Below are 22,594 nucleotides of genomic sequence, written 5' to 3'. Positions count from 1 at the left end.
CCAACGGCACTTGCCATCTGGAGGAGTTGGGCATCGTTGCGTTGTAAGATTTTTGCCTGGCTCACAGTCTGGTACCAGCTGTGGACTTCCGACAGGCGTGCCCGACATGGGCTTCAGGACGAACCTTCCGCCTGCTTCACTTGTTTGCAGGATCAGGACAATGTAGACCACATACCCGTGCAATGTGTTTACTCGCAAGAGGTATGGCACCGCTGTCTCGACACCCTGCAGCTAGAGATCCTGGCACCCACCCAGAGCACCACGTTCACTGAGTGGTGGCTCCAGCAGAGAAGGAGGTTTAGTGGTAAAACTCGCCGAGGCTTTGACTCTTTCGTCATTGGGACGGCTTGGGCTCTATGGAAGCAGAGAAATGCGAGGGTGTTCAACAGAGTTCATGACCAGAGGGCGCCGGGCCAACTGGTGACGCAAGTGCTATCGGAAATCAAGGATTGGTCGCTCGCAGGTTTCGGTGTAAGAGGTTTAGATCCATTCATGAGAGAGTGGCCTTTGTTCTTGGGTTGGTGTTCGTGTGGTGTCCGTCAAACAGATGTGCGCATCCCAGCTTGACTGCTTGTAATTATCTTTTTGCCAATGGCGGAGGCAGGGGTGGCCAGCAGGGGCCAAGGCCCTCCCCATGATCACACTCTCCTTTGTATTATGCATGTGAACAGTGAATATTTTTTGATTTTTCTTTCAGCCGGCTCTCCCTAACATCAAATTATAGGCAATTATAGGCAATCCTGCCTCCGTCACTGCTTTTTGCTTTCTATAAAAATACAGTACGCCTTTGGTGTACTTTGGTAAAAAAGTCTCCTCGCTTGGGTAAAGCTTCTGTCGCTTTCCACCGTGCCGTATCATTTACCATCACAACAATTCGCTAATGGCTCCCTCAAGAAAGAATTAACTAATGTCCGGCGCATGAAACTTGACCAGAAACGGGAGGTGAAAATAGGCACTTCTCGTCAAATAAACACCGTGATCTCTTCGTCAAAGAAGCACCGAGTTTATCTTTCGCGCGGCACGCAGCTACGGACGGCGGCTGCCGCGCTCGATTTCCAGCCCCGTGCTGTAATTCTCGAGCTCAAACGCAGACTATTTCTTGCCACAGCCCACAAGGCAAACTCTGCAGCGGCAATTAGCTTTGCGCACACGAGCGCAAGTTCACAGAGGACAGTCACAGAGCTACCACCTCAAACGTTAGCCAGTGGTCATGTCCAGTCTGTTCGCAAGGCTCCCGGCGTGTTTCCGCGGCGACGGCAACGGCGGGCGCGGCGCCTGCTATGGCGTCACGGCGTCCTTCGTGTCCGTGCTCGTGTTCTGCGTGCTCGTCGCCACCGCCAGCGTCTGGAAGGCGTTCCTGTTCGCCGGCCTGGCGCTGGCTGCCTTCGGGCTCGTGGCGTGCCTCGCGCCCGAGAGTGGGCGGAGAGGCGCCGAGCGTGAGGTCGCGGCGGGCGTGCCCTGGGTGGCAGCATGCCGAACTGGGCTCGGAAAGGCCGCCACCGAGTCGTTGCCCACGTTCGCGTACACGTCCCGTGGCGCCGAGGCCGGCGGTGCGGGCCTCGACCTGGAGTGCGGCGGGAGCGGCCAGCCGTGCTCCGTGTGCTTGGAAGACCTTGAGGACGGCGAGATGGTGCGGCAGCTGCCGGCGTGCAAGCACCTCTTCCATGTCGAGTGCATAGACAAGTGGCTGCACTCGCACACGACTTGCCCTGTTTGCAGGTGCGACCTCTCGCCACCGCGGACGGTTACTGCCAAAGTGGCGGCTGTAGAGATGGAACCGCCGGCAGATGATGCTTTGCCGCCAGTGTAGCCAACTAGCCATAGTCACATGTATGTTTTTTTTTGGGGTGACACATGTATATATGTATATATTACGATAGCACTAGCAAAAGAGACCGCGTTGCAACCCGAGAAAAAGATACCACATGCCCGTAACCCAAATAATCATGAATCAAGAAACCAATAGGTCCATATTCTTTATTTCAACATGACATCCCATCTTGTTGCCATTTGTCCGTCGTCGCATTCTCGCATAAGATGATCATAGTGCTTACAGAACCACAACACAATTGAATGTGGTCAATCGGAAGCCGTCTCTCTCGTGGCATAAGATGAGATTTTTTTTTTTGGTACATTTATTTCATCTCCAATTTGTTTGTGCGCTATTGTTTAAGGTTGCACTCTAAATAGCACTTTAAAATGGTTAATAGGTAAAAAAATAACATCATATTCGGATTCTACAAAAAAATTCATCAAATTTCATATATAACATAGTAAAAATGACGTTACAGTTTAAAAGATATGGATACTTCAAAAAAACATTTGGTCTACGTTGACTGCGGGTTAATTAGCATAAAAAACATGGTGTTTTCAGTAAAAACATAGAAAAACGATTAAATTTATCACTTAAAAGTGAAGTGCGGGTTGATTACCTGAGAGTGTAGACGGTTTTGTGTAAAATCTGAAAAAAATATTGTTTTGCCATTTAAAATAGGACTGCGGGTTGAATATCGAAAAATACAGGGACTTTTCTATAAAAATGCCGACGACGTATGGGCAGACCAAGTAGGCGCTTTATTAGTAGGTAAAGATATGGCAAGAAAAAAAATCAGAAAATCAAAAAGGAAAAAACACAGGAAAATGGAAAACCCGGTTACCGGTGGGAAGGAAAACCAGGCATGGGTTGACCTAGGAAATCTCTTGCGAGGGATGCGCATTTTATCCATATTGCCCGCATTATGCAGGGAATAGGATTGGCCACTGTATTTGGCGCATAAAGGGTCGGAGCAGATGCCAACAGTTCTCCTATAAATGCGCCCACAAAGTGACCCTATAAAAAAATTTGTATAAAATTTAATGAAAACTCTCAGAAGTGTACTATTAAAACAAGTTTACGATGCAAAACGCTGTATTTTTTTAATGCATAAAAAAAGGTCATGGTGTATCAAAAAAATATCCATTGTTTTTTGAAAAAAAAAATCATCATCTATTAAAGAATGTCCGTCATGTATAAAATATGCAGGATGTATATAAATATTTCGTGTATATTTTAAAAATATTCATAGTGTATTTAAACAACAAAATATATTTTACAAATGTTCATCATGAAAGTTAAAAAAATTATGTATACAAAAAAACATTTTCATAAAAATTATGAACAATTATTATTTAAACAAAAAAATATTTGAAACACTTTCACATGTCAAATTGTTTCCAAAAAAATTTCAGTATGCTTGCAAGATATATTTTCATGTATTAAATCATTATTAATGCTAAAGTTATTGCAATAAGACCAGAAGTCATTTTATACCATACATAGAACAATTTGGCCGGCTCATTTGCATTTGCAGTTAGACTAAAAAAACATAATGTAGAGAACCTATACTATGCTGCCCAGTTTATTGTTCTGCTTTTCTTCAAACATTTTCGAAAATATGAATATATACGCTGCACATTTTTTAGTACACTTTGAATGTTTTTGTAATATATACGTTGGAGAAATTATGAATACACATATAACATTTGTGTAATATATGCTGAATCAGTTTTAAATACACAATGAACATTTGTAGCATACATTGAAAATTTCTTAATATGAGATATTCACTTTTATAATGCATGCTTCACTTTTTTGTAATATACCGTGAACATTTTCTTAATATATCATGAACATTTTTGTAATACATAGTGAACTTGCGCATAATACACAGAAAAAATAAAGTTTTAAAAAATAAAGTAAAATAAAATAAAAATAAACAGAAACAGAAAAGAGAAGGCAAAAGAAAAGGCAAAAAAAGTAAACAGAAAAGAACAACTTTTTTTGAGACAAAACATAAAAAGAGCAGAAACAGCGAGGCCAACCGTGGGAGGGACACCTTCAGCGAACCAGCACCTATATGAGGCCCGCATGCGTGATATAGGATTGGACACAGCAGACACCCTCTTTCTTCTTTTTCTTTTTGTGCATATTCAACTTATAAAAGTGTTCACCAATTTTCGAAAACTTTTTGAAAAATCTAAAAAGGTTTGGACTATCAAAAAATGTTGAGAATTTGAAAAAATATTCCCGAATATAAAGAAATGTTACTGAATTTGGAAATTATTCTCGTATTTCAAAATGTTCTGAAAGTAAAAAAAATCATACATTTGAAAATTATTCCTGTACTTGAAAATATATTCCTTGATTATAAAAATACTCATAAATTTGATTTTGTTTCATATTTTAGAAAATATTCCTGTTGTGAAAAAAATCAAAATAGTTTCTGAAATTTGAAAATTTTCCCAAATTTCTAAAATGTTCCAAACTTAAAAAAATCATCAAATTTCAAAAATATTGCCACATTGATATGTGCTATGGATTTTAGAATAATGTTCGTGAAATTGAAAAGGGAAAATTACAAATAGATAAGGGACAAGGAAAATGATAAGAATAAAAATGAAAATCGGAAAAATGGAAAGAAAAACACAGGAAAAAAAATTGAGGCAAAAAAAACACAGAAAAAATGAAAGCCCAGTTGGGTGGGGAGGAAACTGCGAGTGGGTCGGCCCATAGAGCAGGAGATTTGTTTCCAGGGATGCACGTTTATGCGGGGAATAGGATTGCCACCCTATTTGGCGCCTCAAAGGTCGGGCAAATGCCAACAATTCTCCTATATGCGCGTCCACAAAGTGACACGATAAACATTTTTTTGTTTAAAATTTAATGAAAACTTTCAAAAGTGCACTATTAAAACAACTTTATGATGCAAAACGTTGCATCGTTTTTCTAAAATGCATATAAAAAGGTTCATCATGTGTCAATCTATTAAAGAATGTCTGTAATGTATAAATCTGCATGATGTATTTAAATATTTCATGTATATTTTAAAATTATTCATAGTGTATTTCTAAATGCAACATATATGTTACAAATGTTCGTCGTGTAAGTCCAAAAAAACTATGTATACAAAATAATTTTATTTTCTTAAAAATATGAAAAGCTATTATTTAAACAAAAATATACTTGAAACACTTTCACATGTCAATTTGTTTCCAAAAAGAGTCCATATGCTTGCAACATATATTCACATATATTAAATACTATTTTAATGCTAAAACTTTTACCGTAAAATCACAAATCTATTTACAGCATACTTAAAGACATTTTTTATATTGATATATATATTGGAGACATTTATGTATCTCAACAAAACATTCATGCTGTCAAAATAAAGATTAACTTATTTAAAATCAAATATCAGGCAAGGCAAGGATCATGTGACTTCTTCAATAAGAGCGGAGGCTGAACGCCAACTTCCAACTTTGTTGAGTGACTTGAGTCGAGAGGAAGCTAATATGTCCTTTAAAAGTAGTGGCTGAGGGTATTCATCAATGGTGGGGCAATATCAATAAACATAACATATACAACAAGCTAGTGATAATATACCCACAGATCAACAAACCTTTGGTATTCACATGAATACCAAAGAATACCCCCTAGCGATGCCTATGTTTGGAAGATGGAGAAAAAAATTGTCTCAATTGTGCACGTTATGTTAGTCCCTGAAACTTGATATTATACCAGCATTGTTGGTACACAATGAAACATTACATTATACCAGCATTACATTGTTGGTACTATATAAGATTGCAACAAAGGTTCTTGCCAACAGGTTAAAGATCATCCTTCTAGTACTTATCTCAAAGGAGCAGAGTGCTTTTGTGCCGGGACGCCTTATCACAGATAATGCTTTAGTAGCCTATGAGTGTGTTCATGCCATTCGCAACAGGAAGAGGAAGAAACCTCTATGTGCAGTCAAGCTGGACATGATGAAACAGATGTTGGAACGGTTTGGTTTTGCCCCGACATGGATAGCGATGATCATGCGTTGTGTGACGACAGCGAGTTTCTCGGTAAAGCTGAATGGTGCTTGCTCTAGGTGTTTCTTACCATCCCGAGGACTCAGGCAGGGTGATCCTCTTTCGCCATATTTATTCTTATTTCGTGTTGAGGGTTTTTCTGCACTCTTGAGGAAAGCACAGTCAGAAAATAAGCTGAAAGGTGTTATGTTTGGGAGCACTGGCCCCCATATTACACATCTTTTATTTGCAGATGACAGTATCGTGTTCTTGGAGGGATCCCTGGAGTACCTAGAGACACTAAGGGAGATATTGGTCATATATGAGGAGGCTTTGGGTTAGAAAATAAATCTGCAAAAATCCTCAATCTTCTTCGGCAAAGGTTGTCAGGACACCACTAAAGAGGAGCTCAAATCGGTGTTGGGTGTGTCCTCGGAAGCCCTAAGCGAACGGTACCTCGGTCTCCCAACACTGGTTGGACGATCAAAGGAGGGTACGTTTCGGTATGTCACAGAGAGCTCGAAAGGAAAATGTAGCGGATGGAAGGGCTTGGGTCTGTCTAAGAAAGCAAGGGAGGTTCTCATCAAGTCAGGACTCCAATCAGTACCAACTTTCACCATGAGTTGTTTCCACCTCACAAAGAAAACGTGCCGGAATCTGAATTCTATCTCTTCGAAATTCTGGTGGGGGCAAGGGACGGTGAGCAAAAGGTACATTGGATTTCCTGGCAGAAAATGCGCACCTCCAAGCGGGATGGCGGGATGGGATTCCGTGATCCGGTAGCGTTCAACCAGGCTCTACTTGCAAAACAAGCCTGGCGAGTTCTGCAATGCCCGGAGTCTTTGGTTGCGAGAGTGCTGAAGGCGCACTACTTCAAAGATGATTCCATTTTGAGTGCGACGTGCCCTTCGACAGCCTCATATACTTACAGGAGCATTTTGCACGGCAGAGATCTCCTTCGAGAAGGGCTAGTTTGGAGAATTGGAGACGGCTCCAAAGTTAATATACATCACAGTAATTGGATTCCAAGGAATGGATCTATGAAGCCACTTGGTCAGATATATATGTCGGGTGTGACAAAGTTGGCTGACCTCCTTGCGGCGGATGGTAGAACATGGAACCACGACCGGGTCTTCGAGATGTTCACCCCGGATGATGCCAGCGACATATTACAGATAGTGGTGGGCGGAGTGGGAGTTGATGACTATCAAGGGTGGAACCAGACGAACAATGGAGTCTTCACGGTACGTTCTGCCTATCATCTGAAAATGGCTATGATTAGAGCGAGCTCCGGATGGCCGGAGTCTTCTAGCTCTGTGAATAAACACAAGGGGTATATGGCACTATGGGGCACGAACGCACCAGGGAAGGCCAAAATTCATCTTTGGAGATTGATTTCAAATGGCTTGGCGGTTGGGTCAGAGCTCCATCGGAGAAGGATAAAGCCTGGGGTCTTTTGCGTTGCCTGTGATCGTGAGGAAACTATAGATCATCGGTTTTGGTCGTGTCAACACTCTGTACTTTTTTGGCAGCTATTTCGCTCGGAGATGGGAGATATGGTGGCGATCCCACCATGCCAGTTTGACTCCCAGGAAGAGGTAGCTCATTGGCTACTGCAGTGGCTAGCGGGAGCATCCGATGACGCAAAATAGGCGACGGTGCAGGCGATGTATGGCCTTTGGCTGGCCAGGAACGAGGCGCGAGATGGAAAGAAGATCAAGCCACCACATGAAATTTTGGCCACAATTTTGAGGCAGATGGAGGATTGGATGCTGGCACATCCCACTTCAAGCAACATTCCAGCTCATCCGCAGCCCCAGCAATGGGAACTGCCGACCGAGGGGTGGATCAAGGTTAACTCTGACGGTGCAACTTAATAAACGGGGGACAAGGCAGGCGGAGGGGCTGTGCTAAGGGACCATATGGGGGCCTTCAGAGTGGGTGTGTGTCACCTTTTCTCTGTCGTGACTGATCCCGAGGTAGCAGAGATCTTGGCATGTAAGCGGGCTCTCGAGGTGGCGAACGATATTAACGTGCAAAGAGTACATGTGGAGTTAGACTCTCAAGGAGTGGTGCATATGCTGAAGAATCACTCAAAGGAGCTCTCGGCGTCCGGGCCATTGGTGGAGGAGATCAAAACTTTGCTGAGATCTTTTGTTGAGTTTAAAGTATCATGGGTTAGACGTTCTGCATATGTTGCCGCGCATAAGTTAGCTAGAGTAGGTGTGGGTGATGAACTTTGTAAGGTTTGGACGGGGGCTCCCCCGGATTTCGTTCTTTCTGTTTTGTCGGATGAGATTCCGAACTTTGTAAGTTAAATAAAGCGGCAACTTTGACCCTAAAAAAAGAAATAAAAAATCTAAATCACAAAACAAGCCACAAGTCCCAATTCAATGATGGGCGGTGGGTGCATGCAACATATATCGTGTCCACGGTAGAAACATCACTATTGTTAGTTTTGTTGCAGTGAAATTATTGGCAAGAGTTTTTTATTTTCAAGCGGATGTAAAATATTTGCCTCATCCATTAATTAAGAAAAAGAGATTTGCCGAGTTACAAACGGTCACAATCAGCTGAGCGGTACATACAAGATACCTCACACACAACACTATGATGAAAGCCTCGCCTAGGTAGCACATTAGCATCATCATCATCACTTCTCCTCGAGCTTGCATCATTGCCACCCCTTAATCTTGAGCAAGCGGTTGCAACTTCGTCACAGACGACTGACAACCCAGCCCACATCATCGAGGGAGTGCAAATTCACATGGAGGTCCATGCAAAGCACTCAGCCACCCGCACCAAGGACATCATAACTTCAGTTCTGATGAAGAGCTAAAAATGGGAACTATGCAAGGTTGGCGTCACTGAAGATCACTGAGGTGACCACTTGCAACTCATCACTGAGCTTTGTCATCCCCGGCTACAGCCATTACAAGAGACAACACTTTTGCATGGGTCAACCTTCTAAGCCACACACAACGTATTCACAAGCTCAACCAACGAGCTTCTGCCGCTGGATCCGGCTAGAAGGACGACCGGGGTGCGGTGGAGTGCGGCCGCGGCTAGGGTTTGCTCCCGGGCTGCCTCGGGAGCGACATGAGAGCTCTACACAAGGTTATAGCTATTCCTAACGAGATATTTTATTTAATTATGTCTTAATTAGTAGTCTTTTATGTAGTTTGGATATGTTCATGTTTTTCTGGATTTATTTTAGTCTTTCGACGCTATTCTCTGACAAGTATAGTGCGTGCGTCAACTACATAACGTTTGTTGCGACTTCACCGATCTTAATATCACCCGGTTTAATATCTTAGAGGTGTTCATAGGGTAGCGTATGCATGCCTACACGTGAGCGTCTCCAACTATACATCTCGGAAGAAAATTTTGCAGTCTTTATCTGTAATGAAAGGCTGACTAGCCGTTGAGTTGCTCTGGTGAAGTTTGGTGGTTTTTGTGCAGCTGGAGCCCCTCATCCAACCTGTTAAACCATAACTTTCATTTCAATAATGAAACTGGGAGCAGTCTGGCGGTCTGGGCCTTTCGTCAATTTCTTTTGTTTTCTCTGTTGAGCGATTGCCATGTCCGCTCTTGAGTACTGTATTTCCGGATAAAATACTGAGACTAGCTAGCAGGGTAAGAACAAAGACCACAACTGTATTTTAGTTCCTCCCAGTCCATAAGTACCCCACACAGACTCAGAGTTCAAATTACGAAGTCAATGCCAGCAAGCTCCAACTTCCTCCTCCCTCCAACACCCTCCGGCTCCAAGATCTGAATCAAGAAACCCGCCGGCGATGGGGCTCTGCGACTGCCTGGGCGAGTGCTGGGAAGATTGCAAGTGGGTATTAGCGTGCATCGCCGCCGTCGCCGCTGTCATCGTCATCGTCGTCATGGTCGCCGCCTACAGCTTCGCCGTCCAGCCATCCATCACCGTCGAGGACGCCTCGCTGACCAGGTTCGCGCTGGCGACCTCTCCGGTGACCTCGCTCGGGTACAACCTCTCCCTGAAGCTCGTCGTCCGCAACCGCAACTGGGCGACGACCATGAAGAACACGGAGCCGCTGGAGGCGGCGTACAAGTTCGACGGCCAGCAGTTCGAGCGCGTGCAGGTCGCCGACAAGGGCGACAAGCACGGCCCCAGGAAGACCCGGGTGTACCGCCTCGACTCTGGCTCGGACAGCGCCTACGCGGCGCTGGGCAACGCCGGCGTCGCCGCGTACAAGGACCAGAACAAGACGGGGGAGTTCGAGCTGGAGGTGGCGGTCACCGGCGAGGTGCGGTACACGCTGCAGCTGAAGAAGAACAAGCTGGCGGGGACCTGCAAGCTCAAGCTGAAGCTCGACTCGCCGTCGACGGCCTCCGTTGTGTTCGAGAGGGTGAAATGCAAGCTCGAGAAGGAGAAGAAGGACAAGGAGTAGTTAATTTTCTAGCTACTGTGTACTGTATGGTTTTCATCCAAAGTTCCAAGCAATCTCTGGCGGCCGGTTGCCAACTTGCCATATCGAGTAGTTGTAGTACTTCTCAATTATTTGATTCCTTCCTTATCCTTAAAAAGATTTTTGATGGTGAATCTTGGTTGCTATTATTTGAAATTTGCATGTGCTATGTTTCCTCATTTTGTTGCTATAAGATGTGAATAGCTAGAGGGTTTTTCAAGAACACACACTGTGTGTCTTCTGTATTAAGATGAAATTGCTAGATACCACTAAGAATAAGCGGTTAGCTATCTAATAAACAATCAACAACTCAAAAAAAGAAGATAAAATTGCTAGATGGTAGTCCCTTCGTTCATAAATATAACATGGTTTCGATATTTCAATATATACTATAGACTGAAATGAGTGAGCAAACACATTAAGACGTGTTTATATACATATGATTCACAAGAAAGATAGAGTTCACAAATATTATAAGATGTTTTGCATATTGCAGCATGGACTATATATGGATGAAATAAATGAAAACAAACACACTAAAACGTATTTATATACATCTAATTCAGAAGAGAAAATTAGAACATCTTATATTAGTGTTGGAGGGAGTAGCATTTATCCATATATTTTAAAGACGGTATTATAAAAGTTAATGCATTTTCTAATATAATGGGTCAATTTCTACAAAGTTTGACATCGAATAAATCTAATATGCACTACACTTATATTTTAGGAGGAGTGAACATAGTATACACGGTGGTTCGTACCATCCCGCGTCGAATGGGAGAAAGCGTCGTCCCAGTTTGGTTATGATGCGGTTGTGCCTTCCACTGTCTGGATGGAGCACATGCCTGACTTTGTAAATGCATTGGTTGCTACGCAAAGTCATTTTGAGCGGTTTTGTCATGTACCGGTAACCAATCCATCACTCATGCATGCATTCAGATTTGTGTCGCTGTGAGTATTCTATTCTCACTTTTTTGCTATACTGAAGATATACTTCATCAAATACAGCTAGTAGCCCCCACCTTTGTCAGTGATATGACAGGCATCACAGCATGTGACAGTGCACTCTCTCCCTTCTCTTACACATAAATCCACCCTTTTATTTCACCTTAGCTAAATTAAACCGTCCATATCATTTAAACTATAAGTTCATTTTTGAAATAATTCATATATTTGAATTCCTGACGTTAAGACCTTCAGAACTAGACCAATATTAGATACATTTCAAACACGTTCAAATTTCAATGTTTCACATTTCAGATGCGAAACAAACCCATTTCACTAGAAAATTATGAAAAACTCATATTTCAATAGAAATATGTGAACCAACCTATTTCACATAAAACTTTTCTTACCCAAATATGAAACTGAAATGTCAATTTGTGAAACTGGTTATTTCAAAATGTGTAACGGTTTATTTCAAAAGAGTGAAATATATTATTCTGAAAGATGTGCAATTGAAATAGATGTGATGTTTGTGAAGCAAGCTAGTGGAAAGTGAAATAATTTATTTCAAAAGAGTGAAATAGGTTATTTGAAAAATGTGCAATCGAAATATATGTCATTTTTGTGAAACAAGGTAGTAAAAAGTGAAATGTAGGTTTTGAATTATGAAAGAGTAACTACAGAAAGTGAAATTCGGTTGTGTCGTTTGTGAAACTGATTATTTGAACATGTGTAGTAGTTTACTTCAAAAGAGTGAAATGCGTTATTTGAAAAATATGCAATTTTAATAGGTGTTTTCTTTTGTAAAGCAAGCTAGTGAAAAGTGAAATGTAGGTTCTGGACTGTGTAATAGTCACTATGAAAAGTGAAATTGTAATGTAACATTGTGAAACTGATTATTTTGACATGTGAAATATACATTCTAATTTAAATGTGCTCAAAAAATATCCAAGATTGATCTCATTTTAAAGGGCACAAGGAGTTCAAATATAAAAAAGTTTCAAAAAAGAATATATGGTTTAAAAGATATGGATGTTTTAAATTAGCTAAGGCGGAAGAAATGGTTGGATTTATTGTGTGGGAGAAGAAAAAGTGATTCTGCCACACTGTCATGCATGCATGTGAAATACACCGGTGGGGCCTATCTGGTAAAGAAAGAGAGTGATAATACAAAGATGAATAATTCAGAAAAGAAGTGCAATACAATGATACTCGACCCATATAGTGTGAGATGGCAGCTCCCAATTCGAGACCAACTTGCTAATACCTGGCGAAACCGCGTAATTTTACTTTTCGTTGGTTGCTAGCGATTCTGCTGCACCAACTTTATAATGGACTGTTTCCGTGTAAAAAAGAAAAGGCTAGCACAGCCCTCTCGCCAACAAAAAAAAACTATCACAACCACGCACCTGTTCGTGTCAGACAAGTTACAACGATTTTTTATTGTTTTAATTTGGAACCGAACGACTTCTTTCTTTATCACCAGCTCTCCCAGGCACACATGGGCACTCCGGTCCGTTTGGCCCGTGGCCAACCATGTGCACATCAACCGATTTGAAGGCGCGCAGGTTTCGCTGAAACTACAGGCACCATACCCCACAAATTCCTGGCTGTCCATACTGGCCCACAGTCGTTGTTTTACACCTCCGCAGACGCGCAAAAGACCGTTGCCCGGGGTCGGTCCCCGGTCGCCCTCGTCCCAGTCAGTCGACGGAGTTGTCGCCAGGCCTCACAACTGAACTCTCTGGCGCCGCCGAGAGCCTGCTTCGATAGAAAGAACATCCCCACCCGGCACGCATGAAAGGCCAGTCAGCTGAAATGCCGGTGGCGAATAAGACTACCCACAACGGAAGTAATATAGATAGTAACATCACACATATCTAGATAAAATAGATGATGTGGCAAGCAATAAATGAAGAAAGATAGGCATGTGGTAACATAGCTACTTACTACTAGTATGAGTAACATCACACATATCAAGGCAAGATGAGTCTATAGCCTAATAAATGAAGTGTTGCATATTATCACACATACGTTACTCCCCACTATAGAGGTAGTAACATAGAGTAGTAACATGGGCATGTTACAACTCTATGTTACTGCCCATTGTGGCTAGTCTAAGGCCAACTCCAAAGCACAACCCCATCCATGTTTGCCCGTTTGGATACAAACGGATAGATTGCACATCCCAATGCCCGATCGTTTCCGTATTTTTTGTTTGTTTGACTTCCGGCTCGTCTCGTTTGTGGCTTAAACTTGCGTTTGGTTTGCATCAACATGGACGTCGAACAGACGCCCACGCGCCCGCTCGACGTCCGCCTCGGGCCCACATGGCGACCGCCCACGTACCTCCCACAGTCCACATTTACGGCGCACGTGCGGGCGGCCCCACCTGGCAGCCATCCCAGCCGAGCGGTCGACGTCCTTTTTAATGTGGAAGCCGTGGACCGGTGGGAGTCCATACTTCCACTCCCGGCGATGTGTGCCTCCTCGAAGCCCGACACGCTCGCCTTCTCCAAACCCTAGCTCCACCTCATCACCGGCCACCGTGGGATGGCATTGGATCTCCGGCCGCAAGGGCAGGCACGACCACGAGGCCGGCTCTTTCTCCTGCCGTCGTCACTGCTCCACCCCTCCACCTCCACCTCCGGCACCCGCATTCCACATCGCGCCGCCGGTGGCCGAACCTCGCATGAGGTTGTACATGAAGGCTGAGATTTGCAAGCGTTACTGGGAGACGGGCACGCTGCTGCCATGGCGCGACGTGCACCTCCCCAATAGCTAGCCTTTCTCCGCGGATCGAGTCCCCGTCCCACCAACCCCGGTGAGCGACCGCGTCCGACGCGAGGTGATCGCCCACCGCCGCCGGACCTCGTCAACGACTCAAGGTATGCCGTGGACTCCCCGCTGTGGGACACGTGGCTCCGCGTTGAGCATGATCTACGCCGGCAATCGTTCTTTGTCGGTCGTGCTCCGAGCCCGCCCCGCCGCGCGCGTGCTGCCAGCCCTCCCAGCCACGCGGACGTAGGCTGGTCCGCGGCCTGACGCCGACGCCATCCCCGTCGCCATCCCAGCCACTCCCCGCTCCGATGACAGCCGAGGAGGAGGAGGAGCTGGTGAGGTGGGTCATGGAGGACTCCCTCCACACCCACAACGAGGCCCAGTGGCACGGCTTCGAAGACATGATAGCCCTCTCTGTAGCCGGCGATGTTGTCACCCCGGAGTTCGACGTCGTGGTGAAGGAGGAGGCCATGGAGGACGTGCAATAGCAACAGGAGGAGGAGCCCGCGCCGTGGAACAGAGCACGTGTCGACTAGAAGTGGTCCTAGACGGAGACGGTCCCGTGGACACCGGAGCCCGTGCATGGCGAGGCTTGGTCACTGCCCCCGGTACGGGAAGAGGTGGTGCAGTCGCCTCTGCAGCCGCCTCCGCCCGCGCCTGGCAGGGGCCGCCAGCCCACCTGTGGACGCCGCCGACCTACATCGACCTCATGGGCGACGAGGACGATGACGACGGCAACTGAAGCTGATGGCGGCCACGGCGGCGACAGGCTTCTTGTTTTTTATGTCATTTTAATTTTTAGTTTGTTTAAGAATGTGGTGGACTGGACTTGGGCCGTTTTATGTTAATATTTAAGGTTTTTAAATTATTTTTCAATGTCTATTTGGGTAGATTTGGGGGAAATTTGCTAGTCCTTTTGGAGGACAATTGGGATGCGGCGGCCCAGTTAGGCGCACCGACGACCGAACGACCGCATCCGGATGCACGTGTCCGTTTTGCCGCCCAAACAGACGTTCGTTTGGGGTCTAGCGTTGGAGTTGGTCTAAGGGCAACTCCAACCAAAAATGAACACGGGAATTGACTGTAAACACGTCTAGGCCGTTCACGGACAAATATATGGACGCTGCCGCGCAAACATCTGACAACACTAGTCCGCCCGTCAAACATTATCCAGCGCCGAGACCCCGCTGCACCTTACCGCCCAAACTCGTCGTCCTCGATACTGTAGATGGCACGCCGCTCCATATTCATCACACGAGAGGCATACGGAGACCTGCGCCAAGTCATACTTTTGTCCCTTCAGCCGATGTACAACCCAAAAGTTGATGCCCCCCATGGGGGTGATGATGTAGGAACCTCGCCATCATCCGATCCGGCAAGCCCGAATCTTGGGTTTCGCACGGGGCACAGGGAACACAGATCGCCCTTCAAAGCCTCCAACGAGGTAACGACGCCCGCGGGTGCCGTCGTTGATGGTTCTGGCCGAGGCCGAACCAAGCTTCCATTAGCAAATCAGGTCCATCCCCAGCTGGACCAGCAAGTCGACCTCCTCCGTCATCCAGCATGCCCATGGGTGAAGTTTTCCATTGAGAAACCGCATGACCGGAGCCGCAACACCGCCTGGAAACACCCACACCAGAAAATGGAAACTAGGTTTAACTTCTCACAAAATAATCTAGACCTCCCACGCCCACACCTGCTAGTTTTTAATCTCTAATTTCGTCTAGGATTTGCACTACGAGACGAGTTGGCGATTTTTTTTAAACACAGTACAGACGCAAAGCGCTCATACATACGCGCATACACTCACCCCTATGAACGCACACACACACCCTACCCCTATGAGCACCTCCGAGAGACTGAGCTGGCATACCATTTTGAGATTTACGAAGTCACCGTAGGCGCCTCGTCATCAACGGGAACGTCTCCTTCCACTGAAAGCGCATCGCCGGAAATCCTGAAATAAATCCAGGAATAATGCGAGCACCAGGACTTGAACCCTGGTGGACTGGGGATACCACTTTCCCTCTAACCATCCAATCACAGGTTGGTTCGCAACCAGCCGGCGATTTGAACTGATCGGGTCTATGGAACACCCTAGCATTCCTATGTTTCCAAAGCGCCCATGCCGTCGATGACCAACGAGTCGAACCCTGGCTTGTCTTTGCCTCTAAAGGCAGTCCTCGCTCTTAGCCACCAACCTGCAAAGGTGTCATTTGTGTCTGCGCTTGGGTATTTCCAGATAAAAGTACTACTGGGGACTAGCAGGGTAAGCGCATCTCCAATGCTGATCCTCAAACCTCCTGCAACCATCCGGACCGCGGAAGCCCTCCAATGCGGTCCTGTATCAGTCCGCGGTGCGGTTCGGATGCGTTTTCTCCCGCACACTGGAGACAAACGTGTGGAGGTTTAAGGGAGTCCAAACCGATCCCAAGCCCGCTTCTGACCGCCCTGGCCCACCAAAAATCCCTCCCCCTCCCGCATGTTCTCGGTTAGCGCCGCTCCAGAGCGTCAGCGCCCGCATTCATGCACGGCCAGAGCGGACGCAACGCTCACTGGCGTCGGCATTAAAGCAGCGCACTGGCTTCCTGGTGCAGGCGACTGCCGCATGTTCAAATGACACGATGACCGCCCGTCTGCCGCCCGCATTGATGGCATGCGGTTCTGAGGTGTCTCCACCGGCGCCACCCGTCTGCCCCTCTACCGCCTATCGATGCTATATAAACCGTTGCCCCGGCCATAGCCACGGTCATCCCTCTCCGCACCACTCCCTGCCATGGATCTCTCTGCCGCCAAAGCTGTCGGGGATGGGCTGACGTCGGAGCAGAAGAAGGAGATGACCGCCATTGGCAGGCCGGCAGGCAGCCGGAGGACGCCTCAGACGACGACATGAAAATGGAAGATGCCTCCGACGATGAGACAACACCACCCTCCTCTTCCTCCGCTCCACCCTCGTTGGTGCATTGCACCATGACCACCGGCGAGGCCCGTGCCCATTACATGGACTTGGTGCGGGAGGAGAAGTTCCGGGAGGCGTAGGCCGATCCAACTACAACGACAACTTCCTCCAAGAGCATCTGCAGGAGGATGAGCAGGTGATGTCTACCACACAACTTTATTCTTGTAGACTCGGTTAGGCCTCCAAGTGCAGAGTTTTGTAGCACAACAACAAATTTCCCTCAAGTGGATGACCTAAGGTTTATCAATCCGTGGGAGGCATAGGATGAAGATGGTCTCTCTCAAACAACCCTACAATCAAATATAATAAATCTCTTGTGTCCCCAACACACCCAATACAATGGTAAATTATATAGGTGCACTAGTTCAATGAAGAGATGGTGATACAAGTGTAGTATGGATAGTATTATGAAATATTAAAAATAGCAAGGTAGCGAGTGATAAAAGTGAGCACAAACGGTATTGCAATGCTTGAAAACAAGGCCTAGGGTTCATACTTCCATTAGTGCAATCTCTCAACAGTGCTAGCATAATTGAATCGTATAACAATCCCTAACGTGCGACAAAGAATCACAACAAAGTTTCTATCAGAGAACGTAGGACGAAAATGTTTATCAACCCCTATGCCTAGATTACCCCAGTGTCACCATAGGAATCCGCAAGTTGAATACCAAAACATTGTCGGGGAACGTAGCATGCAATTTCAAAAAAAATCCTACGCTCACACAAGATCTATCTAGGAGATGCATAGCAACGAGAGGGGGAGAGTGTGTCCACGTATCCTCCTAGACCGGAAGTGGAAGCGTTAGCTTAACGCGGTTGATGTAGTCGAACGTCTTCTCGATTCAACCGATCAAGCACCGAACGTACGGCACCTCCAAGTTCTGCACACGTTCAGCTCGATGACGTCCCTCGAACTCTTGATCCAGCAAAGTGTCGAGGGAGAGTTCCGCCAGCACGACGGTGTGGTGACGATGATGGTGAAGTGATCCACGCAGGGCTTCGCCTAAGCACTACGTGAATATGACCGTAGGCGTAAACTGTGGAGAGGGGCGCCGCACACGGCTAACAATGTTTGTTGTGTGTTCTAGCGGTGCCACCTCCTCATATATATAGGTTGGAGGGGAGGAGAGGCAGCCAAGGGGGCGCCCCAAGTAGGAGGAATCCTACTTGGGGTCATCCCAATTCGGCCTCCTCCCTTTCCTATTCCTATTCGGAGTAGGAAGGGAAGAGGGGGAATCCTATTCCTTTTTTCCTTTCCTTCTTCCCCTTTCCTTCTCCAATTTGGCAAGCCCATATGGGGGGGGGGGCACCAGCCCCTTTGTGGCTGGTGTGTTTCTCCTCTTAGCCCATTAGGCCCATATAGCTTGTCAGGGGTTGCCCGGAACCCCTTCCGGTGACCCGATATGTACCCGGTACCCCCAGAACACTTCCGGTGTCCAAATACTATCGTCCTATATATGAATCTTTACCTCTCGACCATTTCGAGACTCCTCGTCATGTCCGTGATCTCATCCGGGACTCCGAACAACATTCGGTCACCAAATCACATAACTCATATAATACAAAATCGTCATCGAACGTTAAGTGTGCGGACCCTACGGGTTCGAGAACTATGTAGACATGATAGAGACACCTCTCCGGTCAATAACCAATAGCAGAACCTGGAAGCTCATATTGGTTCATATATATTCTATGAAAATCTTTATCGATCAAACCGTAATGACAACATACATTATTCCCTTTGTCATCGGTATGTTACTTGCCCGAGATTCGATCGTCAGTAACTTCATACCTAGTTCAATCTCGTTACCAGCAAGTCTCTTTACTTGTTCTGTAATGCATCATCCCGCAACTAACTCATTAGTCACATTGCTTGCAAGGCTTATCACGATGTGCATTACCGAGGGGGCCCAAAGATACCTCTCGGATACTCGGAGTGACAAATCCTAATCTCGATCTATGCCAACCCAACAAACACCTTCGGAGATACCTGTAGAGCATTTTTATAATCACCCAGTTACGTTGTGACGTTTGATAGCGCACAAGGTATTCCTCCGGTATCCGGGAGTTGCATAATCTCATAGTCAAAGGAATATGTATATGACATGAAGAAAGCTATAGCAATAAAACTGAACGATCAGCATGCTAAGCTAACAGATGGGTCTTGTCCATCACATCATTCTCCTAATGATGTGATCCCGTTCATCAAATGACAACACATGTCTATGGTTAGGAAACTTAACCATCTTTGATTAACGAGCTAGTCTAGTAGAGGCTTACTAGGGACACGGTGCTTTGTCTATGTATCCACACATGTATCAAGTTTCCGGTTAATACAATTCTAGCATGAATAATAAACATTTATCATGATATAAGGAAATATAAAATGAGAAATTTATTATCGCCTCTAGGGCATATTTCCTTCAGTCTCCCACTTGCACTAGAGTCAATAATCTAGTTCACATCGCCATGTGATTTAACACAAGTAGTTCACATCACCATGGGATTATCACCCATAGTCCACATCGCCATGTGACCATCACCCAAAGGGTTTACTAGAGCCAATAATCTAGTTCACATCGCCATGTGATTAACACCCAAAGAGTACTGAGGTGTGATCATGTTTTGCTTTTGGGAGAAGCTTAGTCAACGGGTCTGCCACATTCAGATCCGTATGTATTTTGCAAATTTCTATGTCTACAATGCTCTGCATGGAGGTACTCTAGATAATTGCTCTCACTTTCATTATGTATCCAAATTGACTCAGAGTCGTCCAGATTGGTGTTAAAGCTTGCATCGTCGTAACTCTTTACGATGAACTCTTTATCACCTCCATAACCGAGAAATATTTTCTTAGTCCTCTAAGGATAATTTTGACCGCTGTCCAATGATCTACTCCTGGATCACTATTGTGCCCCTTTGCCAAACTCATGGCAAGGTACACAATAGTTCTGGTATACAGTATGGCATACTTTATAGAACCTATGGTTGAGGCATAGGGAATGACTTTCATTCTCTCTCTATCTTCTGCCGTGGTCAGGTTTTGAGTCTTACTCAACTTCATACCTTACAACTCAGGCAAGAACTCCTTTGACTGATCCATTTTGAACTCCTTCAAAATCTTATCAAGGTATGTACTCATCGAAAGTCTTCTCAAGCATCTTTATCTATCTTTATAGATCTTGATGCCCAATATGTAAGTAGCTTCACTGAGGTCTTTCTTTGAAAAAATCCTTTCAAACACTCCTTTATGCTTTCTAGAAAATTCTACATCATTTCCGATCAACAATATGTCATTCACATATACTTATCAAAAAGGCTGTAGTGCTCCCACTCACTTTCTTGTAAATACAGGCTTCACCGCAAGTCTGTATAAAACTATATGCTTTGATCAACTCATCAAAGCGTTTATTCCAACTCCGAGATGCTTGCACCAGTCCATAGATGGATCGCTGGAGCTTGCACACTTTGTTAGCACCTTTCGGATTGAGAAAACCTTCTGGTTGCATCATATACAACTATTCTTTAATAAATTCATTAAGGACTGCAGTTTTGACATCCATTTTCAAATTTCATAAAATGCGGCAATTGCTAACATGATTCGGACAGACTTTAAGCATCGAAACGAGTGAAAAAATCTCATCGTAGTCAACACCTTGAACTTGTCGAAAACTTTTTGCGACAATTCGAGCTTTGTAGATAGTAACACTACTATCAGCGTCCGGCTTCCTCTTGAAGATCCATTTATTCTCAATGGCTCGCCGATCATCGGGCAAGTCAATCAAAGTCCATACTTTGTTCTCATACATGGATCCTATCTCAGATTTCATGGCCTCAAGCCATTTATCGGAATCTGGGCCCATCATTGCTTCATCATAGTTCGTAGGTTCGTCATGGTCTAGTAACATGACTTCCAGAATAGGATTACCGTACCACTCTGGTGCGGAACGTGCTCTGGTTGACCTACGAGGTTCGGTAGTAACTTGATCCGACGTTTCATAATCATTATCATTAGCTTCCTCACTAGTTAGTGCAGGCATCATGGGAACGGTTTTCTGTGATGAGCTACTTTCCAATTCAAGAGAAGGTAAAATTACCTCATCAAGTTCTACTTTCCTCCCACTCTCTTCTTTCGAGAGAAACTCCTTCTCTAGAAAGGATCCATTCTTAGCAACAAAGATCTTGCTTTCGGATCTGTGATAGAAGGTGTACCCAACAGTTTCTTTTGGATATCCTGTGAAGACACACTTCTCCGATTTGGGTTCGAGCTTATCAGGCTGAAGCTTTTTCACATAAGCATCATAACCCCAAACTTTAAGAAACGACAGCTTAGGTTTCTTGCCAAACCATAGTTCATACGGTGTCGTCTCAACGGATTTAGATGGTGCCCTATTTAACGTGAATGCAGCTATCTCTAATGCATAACCCCAAAACGATATGTTGGGGAATGCAGTATTTCAAAAAAATTACCTACGATCACGCAAGATCTATCTATGTGATGCATAGCAACGAGCGGGATAGTGTGTCCACGTACCCTTGTAGACCGAAAGCGGAAGCGTTAAGTAACGCGGTTGATGTAGTCGAACATCTTCGCGATCCAACCGATCAAGTACCGAACGCACGGCACCTCCGTGATCTGCACACGTTCAGCTCGATGACGTCCCTCGAACTCTTGATCTAGCTGAGGCCGAGGGAGAGTTTCGTCAGCACGATGGCGTGATGACAGTGACGATGAAGTTACCGACGCAGGGCTTCGCCTAAGCACTACAACGAGACGACCGAGGTGGAAATCTGTGTAGGGGGCACCGCACACGGCTAAAACAACTGTGGACTTGTGTGTCTATGGGGTGCCCCCCTCCCCCGTATATAAAGGAGGGGAGGAGGAGAGGGCCGGCCCTCATAGGGCGCGCCCAAGGGGGGGGGTCCTGCTCCCATTAGGAGTAGGTTTCCCCCCTTCCCTAGTTGGAGTAGGAGAAGAAGGAAGAGGGAGAGGGAGAGAAGGAAAGGGTGGGCCGGCCCCCACCCCAATTCGGATTGGGCTTGGGGGGGCGCCCTCCTCCTGGCCGCCTCCTCCTCTCTTCCACTAAGGCCCATTGACTCCCCTGGAGGTTCCGGTAACCTCCCGGTACTCCGGAAAATGCCCGAACTGATCCGAAACCTTTCCGGTGTCCAAACATAGCCTTCTAATATATCGATCTTTATGTCTCGACCATTTCGACACTTCTCGTCATGCTCAGGATCACATCTGGGACTCCGAACAACCTTCGGTACATCAAAACACATAAACTCATAATACCGATCGTCACCGAACATTAAGCGTACGGACCCTACGGGTTCGAGAACTATGTAGACATGACCGAGACTCATCTCCGGTCAATAACCAATAGCGGAACCTGGATGTTCATATTGGCTTCCACATATTCTACGAAGATCTTTATCGGTCAAACCACATAACAACATGCAATATTCCCTTTGTCATCGGTATGTTACTTGCCCGAGATTCGATCGTCGGTATCTCAATACCTAGTTCAATCTCCCGGCAAGTCTCTTTACTCATTCCGTAATGCATCATCCCGTAACTAACTCATTTGTCACATTGCTTGCAAGACTTATAGTGATGTGCATTA

At 45.6% G+C, this 22,594-nt stretch overlaps 2 protein-coding genes across 2 annotated transcripts; both read left to right on the top strand.

Moving 5' to 3' along the window:
- Positions 1-1,210: 1,210 nt before the first annotated feature.
- LOC123142476 (putative RING-H2 finger protein ATL69) lies at positions 1,211-1,810 on the top strand. The gene has a single exon (XM_044561376.1). The coding sequence runs from the start codon at positions 1,211-1,213 to the stop codon at positions 1,808-1,810; it is 600 nt and encodes a 199-aa protein (XP_044417311.1).
- A 7,589-nt stretch (positions 1,811-9,399) lies between these two features.
- On the top strand, positions 9,400-10,456 carry LOC123141197 (uncharacterized). The gene has a single exon (XM_044560406.1). It carries the CDS (start codon positions 9,636-9,638, stop codon positions 10,257-10,259), a length of 624 nt encoding a protein of 207 aa, XP_044416341.1. The 5' UTR covers positions 9,400-9,635; the 3' UTR covers positions 10,260-10,456.
- The last annotated feature ends 12,138 nt before the right edge of the window (positions 10,457-22,594 follow it).

The sequence above is a fragment of the Triticum aestivum genome, chromosome 6D (genome assembly GCF_018294505.1).
Source record: "Triticum aestivum cultivar Chinese Spring chromosome 6D, IWGSC CS RefSeq v2.1, whole genome shotgun sequence".
Taxonomy (NCBI): Eukaryota; Viridiplantae; Streptophyta; class Magnoliopsida; order Poales; family Poaceae; genus Triticum; species Triticum aestivum.
The sequence above is the reverse complement of the archived record's forward strand: the minus strand, read 5'-3'. Positions and strand labels throughout refer to the sequence as shown.